Source organism: Rhinopithecus roxellana, chromosome 6, assembly GCF_007565055.1.
Source record: "Rhinopithecus roxellana isolate Shanxi Qingling chromosome 6, ASM756505v1, whole genome shotgun sequence".
Lineage (NCBI taxonomy): Eukaryota > Metazoa > Chordata > Mammalia > Primates > Cercopithecidae > Rhinopithecus > Rhinopithecus roxellana.
The window spans coordinates 46071695-46083436 of NC_044554.1; the positions used below are offsets into that span (position 1 = coordinate 46071695).

General features: G+C 49.1%; 1 protein-coding gene across 1 annotated transcript; it reads left to right on the forward strand.

Moving 5' to 3' along the window:
- The first annotated feature begins 968 nt into the window (after nucleotides 1–968).
- Nucleotides 969–10654, forward strand: LOC104673589 (zinc-alpha-2-glycoprotein). The gene is made up of 4 exons (XM_010377675.2): nucleotides 969–1172; nucleotides 5126–5386; nucleotides 8935–9210; nucleotides 10096–10654. The coding sequence occupies exons 1-4, from the start codon at nucleotides 1097–1099 to the stop codon at nucleotides 10377–10379; spliced, it is 897 nt and encodes a 298-aa protein (XP_010375977.1). The 5' UTR covers nucleotides 969–1096; the 3' UTR covers nucleotides 10380–10654.
- Nucleotides 10655–11742: the final 1088 nt, after the last annotated feature.

The following is an 11742-nucleotide window of genomic DNA, read 5'->3' on the forward strand; positions in this document are numbered from 1 at the left end:
CCTCAAGCAATCCTCCTGCCTTGGACTCCCAAAGTACTGGGCTTACAGGTGTGAGCCACTGTGTCCAGCTTGGTGAAGGTGATTTCTGAGGTTTATCTGTCTCATGTCAGGCAGAAAGGATGGCTTCTGGGGCTGAGACCCCCATGCTGCCTCCAGCCCTTGCTTCCCTAGTAAGACTGGGAATCTAGGCTCGCGATTTGCAGAAGCAGACCAGTCAAAATCACAGTGGGACCCAGCCTTGTAAACACACGACAGCAGCCAGCAGGGGACATTAGAGGCCCAGTGTAAACCAAAGACACCACCTGGGACTGGAACCCAGACGCCCCCATAGCTACTGCAGCCCCACTGCCCCCAGGAGCTGGCAGTTGCGACCGCTGCCAAGACCACCAGAAGGCATTGTCCACTGCACCTGCCTCTTTGTTTCCCAGACACTTGACCTGATGTCCACGGTAGTAGCTTCGACTTGCTGAGCATAAACCCCGTGCACACCTGCTCGTTCTATTGCCAAGGAGGCTGCAAAAGGAGGATGTGGCTATTTCTGTGTCCATCATGGAAGGCTGGGGTTCCACAGGCACCGAAAGGAAGGAGGGAGAGATGGGAATGTGAATGTCCTCCAGACAGCTCTGGCAGGATCGGGTGAGGGAGAGTGAGGGTCCTGCCCCAGCTGGGGACTAACCAGGTCCGTATCCTGGACATGTTGAGTTTTTCCAGAAGGCAGGGATGAAGTCTGGTTTGACAACACCCAAGTGATTCCAGAGGGTGTCATAATAGACTGGAAAGGTGACACATCCCAGACACCTGCCACCCACCACACATACCTCCCACCCACTTGCATCCTTCCACCCCAGGCACACACAAAGCCTCAGTCTAGAGATCAACTGTCTCAGCTCTGAATTTGTATAACGTGTGTGTATACTCATTCATCACAACCTCTGCCCAGCCTAGCTTGTGAATCATGTTTTTTTTTTTTTCTCTATTAGGGGAGGAGCCCGTCCTGGCACTCCCATTGGCCTGTAGATTCACCTCCCCTGGGCAGGGCCCCAGGACCCAGGATAATACCTGTGCCTTCCTGCCCAGAACCCTCCAAGCAGACACGATGGTAAGAATGGTACCTGTCCTGCTGTCTCTGCTGCTCCTTCTGGATCCTGCTGTCCCCCAGGAGACCCAAGATGGTGAGTGTGGAAAGTAAGGGATGGGTGCTGGAGGGGACTGGAAGAAGGTGAGGAACAGGACACCTTCCTCACACCTGGCTGGGAGAAGGGATAGATGCAGCTGGGATTCCCTGGCATATGGCAGGAAAGGGTGCCCAAGGCTGTCAACTCACTCAGCTCACACACTTCCAGGAGCATTCAGGGAGCCTCTGCCCTCACCCGAAATAAGACCTTCAGGAATCTGAATCTAAAATCCTTAGTTTACAGTGAAAACAAAGACTCCAAAGACCAAGCGACCTGCTTGGGGTCAGACAGCCAGGACGGAGCAGGAATCACACGCCTGGAGCTGCTTCTGCTCCTGTTCCTTCCCTCCTTCTGGTGGCTGGGTGCACCTGCCTGATGCTGTTGGAAGAGAGAGCAACCCCAAGGGGAAAGTGGAAAGGCAGGTCGGCTGGAGGGATGGTGCTAGAAGGAAACCCGTGCCCTCAGCCCACACTCAGACACAGCTGCAGTAGGTCTGGAAGGCGAGTGGCTGGAAGAGATGGCAGTGGGAGCTTGAGGAGATCAAGAGTCACTTCTAGGACAGGGGAAGGAGGCTGTTTGTGGCATGAGAATGTGCAGGATAAAGACATGGAAGCAAATGGCTTCTCAGTTGTGTGAGTTTAAAATTGGTGACATTTACAAATTGTCAGAAAAGGTGTTTCATGTTCATTGTATAACAATCACTTTGGAATGTTAATCCCATTCTGCACCAAAATCTGAATTATTCAAGGTTCTCCAGAGAAACAGAACTAATGGGTTGTACACATATACATATATACGTACATACACATACATACATATGCTATATACATATGCATACACACACACAGGAAGATATTTACATTATATGTATGCAAAAGAGAGAGAGACAGTGAGAATAGAGATTTGTTTGAGAAATTGACTGACACTATTGGGAGGAGTAACAAGTCCTAAATCTTCAGAGCAGGCCAGCAGGCCGGAGACCCAGGCAAGAGCTGATGTCTTAGTCTTGAGTCTGAGGGCAGACTGTAGGCAGAATTCTTTCTTCTTTAGGAGGCCTCCGAGGCTTTCTCTCTCTCTTTTTTTTTTTTTTTTTGAGACAGAGTCTCGCTCTGTCGCCCAGGGTGGAGTGCAGTGGCCGGATCTCAGCTCACTGCAAGCTCCGCCTCCCGGGTTTACGCCATTCTCCTGCCTCAGCCTCCCAAGTAGCTGGGACTACAGGCGCCTGCCACCTCGCCCAGCTAATTTTTTTGTATTTTGTTTTAGTAGAGACGGGGTTTCACCGTGTTAGCCAGGATCATCTCAATCTCCTGACCTCGTGATCCCCCCATCTCGGCCTCCCAAAGTGCTGGGATTACAGACTTGAGCCACTGCTCCTGGCCGGCCTTTTCTCTTAAGGTCTTCAACTGATTGGATGAGGCCCACCACTATGGAGAATAATCCACTTTACTCAAGGTCTACTGATTTTTTTGTAAATTAAAAAAAATTGTGGGTGCATAGTATGCGTATATATTTATGGGGTACATGAGACGTTTTGATTCAGGCTTGCAATGTGAAATAATCACATCATCGAGAAGGAGCTATCCATCCCCTCAAGCTTTTATCCTTGGTGTTACAGACAATCCAGTTACACTCTTTTGGTTGTTTTATTTTATTTTAAAAATTTATTTGATTATTTATTTATTTATTTTTGAGACAGAGTCTCACTCTGTCGCCCAGGCTGGAGCGCAGTGGCACGATCTTGGCTCAGTGCAAACTCTGCCTCCCAGGTTCAGGCTATTCTCCTGCCTCAGGCTCCCGAGTAGCTGGGACTACAGGCACCCACCACCACGCCCGGCTAATTTTTTTGTGTTTTTAGTAGAGACAGGTTTCACCATGCTGGCCAGGCTGGTCTTGATTTCCTGACCTTGTGATGTGCCCGCCTCGGTCTCCCGAAGTGCTGGGATTACAGGCATGAGCCACTGCACCTGGCCTCTCTTTTGGTTATTTTAAAGTGTACAATTAAATTACGATTATTATTATTATTTTTTTGAGACGAAGTCTTGTTCTGTCATCCAGGCTGGAGTGCAGTGGCGTGGTCTCGGCTCACTGCAACCTCCACCTGTTGGGTTCAAGCAATTATCCTGCCTCGTATGTGCACTGCCACATGGCTAACTTATGTATTTTTAATAGAGATGGGGTTTCACCATGTTGGCCAGACTGGTGTTGACCCCTTGACCTCAAGTGATCCACCCACTTCAGCCTCCCAGAGTGCTGGAATTACAGGCATGAGCCACCACACCTGGCCCTAATTAAATTATTATTGACTATAGTCACCCTGTTGTGCTATCAAATAGTAGGTCTCATTCATTCTTTTTTTTCTTTTTTGTGACAGTGTTGCCCAGGCTGGAATGCCATGGTGCAATCTTAGCTCACTACAACCTCTGCCTCCTGGGTTTAAGCGATTCTCCTTCCTCAGCCTTCTGAGTCACTGGGACTACAGGCATTTGCCACCACGCCCGGCTAATTTATGTATTTTTAGTACAGATGGGATTTCACCATGTTGACCAGGCCATTTTCGAACTCCTGACCTCAAGTGACCCACCCCCCTCAGCCTCCCAAAGTGTTGGAATTACAGGCGTGAGCCACCACACCTGGCCCCAGTTAAATTATTATTGACTAGAGTCACCTTGTTGTACTATCAAATCATTTTCTAACTATATTTTTTTGTACCCATTAACCGTCCTCCCAATTTCCCCCCACCCCTGCCACTACTCTTCCCAGCCTTTGGTAACCCATCCTTCTACTCTCTATGTCTATGAATTCAATTGTAAAGTCTACTGATTTAAAGGTTAATCACATTTAGAAACTCACGAGCAAGAATAATTTTAGTAATTGAACAAGGATTCTGCCATATGACCTCCAACATTATTAGCACCTGTATAAATTGTATCATAAAATAATTATGGAACTATTATGGAAATGTCCCTCTCTCCCAGATTCCACCTTATACCAAAATGTAAGGTATAACCCCAGTAATTCTGAGCTCCATCCTAGTCTTATGCTGTGCTAATTCAGTCTGGGTCGTTTCTTGAATCTTCTAGTAAATTCTCCTTTCTACCCTTTCTAACTATATGTATTTGTCAGGTTAAGCTAGAAATGTTAATTTGTTTTTTTGAGATGGAGTCTCACTCTGTCATCCAGGCTGGAGTGCAGCGGCATAATCTTTGCTTGCTGCAACCTCTGCCTCTCCGGTTCAAGTGATTTTCCTGCCTCAGCCTCCCACGTAACTGTGATTACAGGCCCACACCACCACGCCCAGCTAATTTTTGTATTTTTAGTAGAGATGGGGTTTCACCATGTTGGCCAGGCTGGTCTTCAACTCCCGATCTCAAGTAATCCGCCTGCCTTGGCCTCCCAAAGTCCTGGGATTACAGGCATGAGCCATGGAGCCCAGCCTAGAAATGTTAATTTCTAACGCATGTCAGATTCCATGCACATTGGGCAAGGTTCCATTCCTCCATGGGGTGACTCAGGGATCCAGGCTAATTGCATACTGAGACTCTTTCATATTATCCTGTGGCCTTCAAAGTTGTCACCTCAAGGGATGAGAAACAAAAGGGACAAGCCAGCTGGTAGGGTCTTGGACCAGAAGAAAGACATCACTTCTGCTCACATTCTCTTTTGACAAAACTTAGTCACATGGTCCCAATCTTCGAGGAGGCTGAGTAATGTTATCTTCTTATGTGCCAAGCAGAGGAAACAATGTAGTGAAGACACAGGATGGTCTCTGAAATATCATCCTTAGCATGAAAGGAGAGTATATTCACTTGAGTGAGCCTCCAGTAGTGTAAGGTTGATGATAGGAGAAAGAGCTAGGGAGGAAGAAGCCAGTGGGCAGGCCTCCCCTCCTAGCCCTGTGCAGCCCCACAGTGGGACCCTTGCATGGACCTCAACCGTCTTTTCTTTTGCAGGTCGTTACTCTCTGACCTATATCTACACTGGGCTGTCCAAGCTTGTTGAAGACATCCCCCAGTTTCAGGCCCTTGGCTCACTCAATGACCTCCAGTTCTTTAGATACAACAGTAAAGACAGGAAGTCTCAGCCTGTGGGACTCTGGAGACAGGTGGAAGGAATGGAGGATTGGAAGCAGGACAGCCAACTTCAGAAGGCCAGGGAGGACATCTTTATGGAGACCCTGAATGACATCGTGAAGTATTACAACGACAGTAATGGTCAGTAAACAACAAACCATGGGGGTGGAAGGTCTAACCCAAGGGGCAGCCCCTCAAGTGTGAGTCGCAAGGGGTCAGCAGGATGGAAATAGTCCCAATCCCAGAGAAGGAACAGGAGACACAGCAGAAATGCAGACATGTCCGCAACCCGCCCACCCCACGGCACAGGTGCTCCCCACTTCCCCACCGATTGCCCCATCCTCATTCCAGGCCTCAGCTCACACAGGAAGTGATGGCAGAGTCACTTCCTATCCAGGCACCTCTGACCTCTCACCTCCACACCTCATGCATCAGAGGCTGATCCCCCCTGTGAGAAGGCATCAGACTCACCCCTGTCGAGGGAGGTTGCCTGGAGAGTGAGCCACTCTCAAAGTCACTCAGACCTGGGTTCACCTGGTGGCTCTGCCAGTCCCAGCTGTTGACAGTGAAACGTTCCCAAAATATCTGGTCGAAATCTGCAAACACTAGAGCACTGAGACCTACCTCCAAACAAGTTTGTAATATTTAACTGTGTCTATTCTATGAAGGATGTCACAGTCTGTCCTAATCTCCCTTGCAACTCCATTGCCTAGGACAGGGTGCAGCCAATATTGGTTCAATTGAAATTTGTGGAAAGAACAGAGAAAAGCACCCGGCACAGACCGTAGCCCATGCTGAGGGCTCAGGAAGTGCTGGATTCAAAACTGCGGGCCTGTTAGAGTTCCCTGCAGCCCTAAAGTTTCTCCTCACCATAAGACGCAGACCCGGGAAGGGCACTATGGTTGGAGGAGCTGGTGGCAGAGCCTGCGCAGAGATGGTCCCTGTGCCCCCGGCCCAGCACTTTTTCTGCTAAACCACACTGCCAGCCCCAAGGGAGGCAACCTCAGGCCTGGTGAACTGCTGGTGTTAAATTATCATAAAGTGGGTGTCAAAAGATAGGCTACTAAGTACAAAAATGCCCGAGGTGCTACATGGGATCTGAGTTTCCAAAAGGAGGCAAGAAAGAGATAGGCAGACGTTTGAAGGATGTGGGGTGGGAGGTCTTGGTAAGGAAAATGGCCAGGGCTGTGTGTCAGCCATAGGAGAGAAGGGGGCACAGGTGACCAGAAAAGACACTGGGAGAAGCTTTGATGGACAGGAATAGAAATGTCAAAGTGGATAATTATGAGGAAAGAGGATGAAGAGATGAATACAAGGTTTTAGAAAATAATAGTAGGCAGGGCTTGGTGCCTCACACCTGTAATCCCAGCACTTTGGGAGGCTGAGACAGGTGGATCACCTGAGGTCAGGAGTTCGAGACCACCCTGGCCAACATGGTGATACCCCATCTCTACTAATAATGCAACAATAGCCCGGCATGATGGCACACGTCTGTGGTCCCAGCTACTCAGGAGGCTGAGGCAGGAGCAGGAGAATTGCTTGAATCCGGGAGGCAGAGGTTACAGTGAGCTGAAATCCTACCATTGCACTCCAGCCAGGGTGACAAGAGCAAAATGTCGTCTAAAAACAAAAAACAAAAAAGGAAATAAGAGTAGCTGACATTTACTGAGCACTTACTTTGCGTCAGGCCCATCTGTGAGCATATATAATGTTCAGAATCGCCCCCTGAAACGGTGCTCTTGGCATTGCCATTTCAGAGGTGAGGAAATAGAGGCACAGGGAGGTGACTGGCTCCAGTTCAGGCAGCACATCAGGTGGGGGCGGGGAGAGACCTGGGTCGTGAGCCCAGAGAGCTGACCTTGACAGCTGTCAGTGTCTATGCCAACCAACCAGTGCTGGGTATACACCTGCTTTTAAAATCAGAATGAAGAGGCTGTGTCCCCCACGCTAAGGAGATCCATTTCTGAGAGTTGTGGCTAATGGGCAAGAAGGTATGGACTTTAGAGATTTGGAATAAAGATATCAAACACCGTCTCTACTAAAAAATACAAAAATCTAGCCGGGCGAGGTGGCAGGCACCTGTAGTCCCAGCTATTTGGGAGGCTGAGGCAGGAGAATGGCGTGAACCTGGGAGGTGGAGCTTGCAGTGAGGTGAGATCCGGCCACTGCACTCCAGCCTGGGCGACAGGGCCAGACTCCATCTCAAAAAAAAAAAAAAAAAAAAAAAAAAAAAAAAAAAAAAGATATCAAACACCAGAAAGGAAGAAAGAAGAGTGATCAGATTAGGGTTACTTAGGTGATGATATGAACTCTTCCTAGAACTGAAAGAAAAGGAGAGTCTTCCTTTCTCATATGAAATCACAAATAGTTTCTATCCAATTTGGAAGTACACTTTGGTGTGGTTGTGACAGCTTCCTCAGAATTCAGCATAAATTAAAACAAATAATTCTCCTTAGAAGAGATGCTGTAGAAGAGATAGAAATCTATCTATATTCTGTAGTTCTTTTTTTTTTTTTTTTTTTTTTTTTGAGACGGAGTTTTGCTCTTGTTGCCCAGGTTGAAGTGCAATGACACAATCTCGGCTCACTGCAACCTTTGCCTCCTGGGTTCAAGCGATTCTCCTGCTTCAGCCTCCTGAGTAACTGGGACTACAGGCTACAGGCATGTGTCACTACAGGCATGTGTCACTACGCCTGGTTAATTTTGTCTTTTTTTTTTTTTTGAGACAGAGTCTTGTTCTGTCGTTCAGGCTGATGTACAATGGCACCATCTCAGCTCACTACAACTTCTGTCCCCGTTTCAAGTGATTCTCCTGCCTCAGCCTCCCGAGTAGCTGGGATTACCGGTGTGTGCCAGCACACCCAGCAAATTTTTGTATTTTTAGTAGAGGCGAGGTCTTACCATGTTGGCCAGGCTGGTCTCAAACTCCTGACCTCAGGTGATCCTCTGGCCTCAGCCTCTCGAAGTGCTGGGATTACAGGCATGAGCCACTGCGCCCAGCCTAATTTTATATTTTTAGTAGAGATGGAGGTTTCACCATGTTGGTCGGGCTGGTCTCGAACTCATGACCTAAGGTGATCTGTCCTCCTTGGCCTCTCAAAGTGCTGCGATTACAAGTGTAAGCCACTGAGCCCAGTGGTTTTTTTTTTTTTTTTTTGAGATAAGGTCTCACTCTGTCACCCAGGTTGAAATGCAGTAGTGTGATTTTGACTCATTGCAGCCTTGACTTCCCAGGTTGACGTGATCCTCCCACCTCAGCCTCCTGAGTAGCTGGGGCTACAGGCATTGCACCACCATGCTGCGCTAATTTTTAAATGTTTTTAGTGGTGGGATTTTGCCGTGTCACTCCAGCTGGTCTCGAACTCCTGGACTCAAGCGATCCACTCGATTCAGCTTCTCAAATTGCTGGGATTACAGGCATGAGCCACAGCACCCAGCCTGTAGCTCTCTTAAGGAGGAACATGTCTCATCTGAGACAAACCTGAAATGCCAAACCAAACTGAGTTAGCCCCTCTCTGTCTGCTGTATATATTGGAGTGATAACCTATTTGTCTTGATAAAGGGATTGCATGCTTGAATTGCAAAATCCTTTATTTCTTTTGGGATGCCCAGTGTGCAGGACTAAGAGTTATTTCGATAAATTTCACACGAGGCTGACTGTCTCTCTGTGGGGTGGGGGGAGTTTTCAGGGTCTCACAACTTGCATGGAAGGTTCGGTTGTGAGATCGAGAATAACAGAAGCAGTGGATCATTCTGGAAGTATTACTACGATGGAAAGGATTACATTGAATTCAACAAAGAGATCCCAGCCTGGGTTGCCTTGGATCCAGCAGCCCAGATCACCAAGCAGAAGTGGGAGGCAGAACCAGTCTACGTGCAGCGGGCCAAGGCTTACCTGGAGGAGGAGTGCCCTGCGACTCTGCGGAAATACCTGAAATACAGCAAAAATATCCTGGACCGGCAAGGTACTCACTGCTTCCTGCTCCCCAGTACTGAGCCCAGAATAAAAGATGATCTCAGGCTAGGAGCTCAGGCAACATCTTAGTCTGGTCTCATTTGTTCCTGGATGTCCCTCAGGCCCCCAGCTTTCATCTTTTAGGATTAATTCCCTCCCTGGGATGATGTAATTTGTGGTCCAAAAAGAACATCTCAAAATTTCATTCAGAATGGGTCAGGAAGGCTATTCTTTCTTGATGGGTGTCCCCAAATCATCTCCAATGGACAGACAAGGAGCTTGAGGTCAGAGAGGTGAGGTTAACACTGTCTGTAAGAGGCAGAGCTGGGACTCAAATTCCAGATTTCAGATTCCAAATCCCGCTGCTGTTTCTCTTTACAATGATGCCTCCCATCTGGGTGGTGGAGAGAAGGGAGGTGTGTAAAATGTCAGCCCTGGAAGGACAAGAGTGAGCCAGTGTGAGCGGGATTGATGGCTGCAAGCTGAGACTTGGATTGGAGTCGTAGTGAGACTCAGGATTGTGCAGTGCTGCAGGGAAGCGGTTGCTGGATAGAGGCATGGGCTGAACTAAGCAGCTGGACTGAAACTTGGGGAGAGGAGAACTCCAAAGCCCACTGAGAAGTGGGAAAACGTGGAGAAGTGCACGGAGCATTCGCAACTTATTGCCGTCAGAGTCAATACATGGGTGGGGTGGGGACTGGGCAAGAGGGAAAGCGTCAGCCTTCCTTGATATTCTGGATAGTGTCCTGGGGCCGGGGGTGGGGTGGGGTGGGGTGGGCAGGTACAGAGCTTAGAGCTCTGCTGATCACTGACAGCCAGGGGTGGGGGTGGGAAGAGACCTGGGCGGGGAGAAGTCGACCTCAAGCCTGCGGTGTCACACTCTCTCCCTCTACAGATCCTCCCTCTGTGGTGGTCACCAGCTACCAGGCCCCAGGGGAAAAGAAGAAACTGAAGTGCCTGGCCTACGACTTCTACCCAGGGAAAATTGATGTGCACTGGACTCGGGACGGCAAGGTGCAGGAGCCTGAGCTACGGGGAAATGTTCTTCACAATGAAAATGGCACTTACCAGTCCTGGGTTGTGGTGACCGTGCCCCCCCAGGACACAGCCCCCTACTCCTGCCATGTGCAGCACAGCAGCCTGGCCCAGCCCCTGGTGGTGCCTGGGGAGGCCAGGTAGGAAGCAAGGGCTGGAGGCAATGTGGGATCTCAGCCCCAGTAGCTGCCTTTCCTGCCTGACGTGGGAGCTGAACCACAGAAATCACCGTCAATGGATCCTAAGGCCTGAGGAGCAGTGTGGGGAGACAGACAGGAGGTGGATTTGGAGACCGAAGACTGGGATGCCTGTCCTGAGCAGACCTGGACCCAAAAAATCATCTCACCTTGAGCCCACCCCCACCCCATTATCTAATCTGTAGAAGTTAATAAATAATCGTCCCTCCTTGACTAACATAACAGAGAATGCTATTTTTAACGGTGTTGTGCTGTAGAAATGTGACTAGATTTTCTCATTGGTTCTGCCCTCAAGCACTGGATTCATCTGAAACTCTTGGTTTCCCCTGGAGGCCATGGTTTCTGGGCACTTCGACCTGGGCAATCCCAAGTGTGGTCTGAACCCCCTTTCCCTTGGGGACTGTTCAGGTATCCTGTGCTGACATACATAGGTGTGGCCATGGCCTCTCTGACTGTGAGGTGCTAGAACTCTTCAAGCTTTCACACAAACCCAGACCTCTTCTGTGCCTCAGTTTCCCCATACTCCTTGGCTTCCTGGGAGACCCCGCCCTCCACGTCAGCTATAGCATTTTTCCACACAATGTTGGTCTTGGTCCAAATAGCCAGAGCTTATTTGAAACCTCTCGGCTCCCCAGGGCGCAGCTCAAAGAAGCAGGAATTGGCCCTGAGGTTCTCAGACTCTCTCCGAGTTGAGTCCCTGGGAGTGAGTTTCCTCAACTGAGTCACCAACCGTCATGCACAGGTTTCAACCCCAAAAGACACAGCAGAGCTCTCACCCTGACCTTCTCATGAAGTCTCACTTGCCTGTGTCTGTGCTTTTCCTTCCCGTGTGACAAGAACTTCCTTTATGCCCTATGCTCAGCCTCCCACTCTATATTATTCCAAAATTCATCCTCCAAGCTGAGGTCCTTAATAGAGTCATTCCCAGCCTGCAGAATTCTGGGTTAATCATCTTATCTTTCATGAAAGCTCAAATTTGAAGGTTAATTTTTTTTTTTTTTTTGAGGCGGAGTCTTGCTCTGTCGCCCAGGCTGGAGTGCCGTGGCCGGATCTCAGCTCGCTGCAAGCTCTGCCTCCCGGGTTCACGCCATTCTCCTGCCTCAGCCTCCTGAGTAGCTGGGACTATAGGTGCCTGCCACCACGCCCGGCTTATTTTTTGTATTTTTTTTTTAGTAGACATGGGGTTTCACTGTGTTAGCCAGAATGGTCTCGATCTCCTGACCTCGTGTTCCCACCCCTCGGCCTCCCAAAGTGCTGGCATTACAGGCATGAGCCACCGTGCCCGGCCAAAGGTTAAATTTTTTTACCGC

What these genes read in the sequence shown, in the direction of transcription:
- LOC104673589 (XM_010377675.2), top strand. Translation starts at nt 1,097, where the DNA reads ATGGTAAGAATGGTACCTGTCCTGCTGTCTCTGCTGCTCCTTCTGGAT. An exon ending in CCCCCAGGAGACCCAAGATG is followed by an intron (nt 1,173 to 5,125) that starts GTGAGTGTGGAA and finishes TTTCTTTTGCAG; the next exon opens with GTCGTTACTCTCTGACCTAT. An exon ending in GTATTACAACGACAGTAATG is followed by an intron (nt 5,387 to 8,934) that starts GTCAGTAAACAA and finishes GGGAGTTTTCAG; the next exon opens with GGTCTCACAACTTGCATGGA.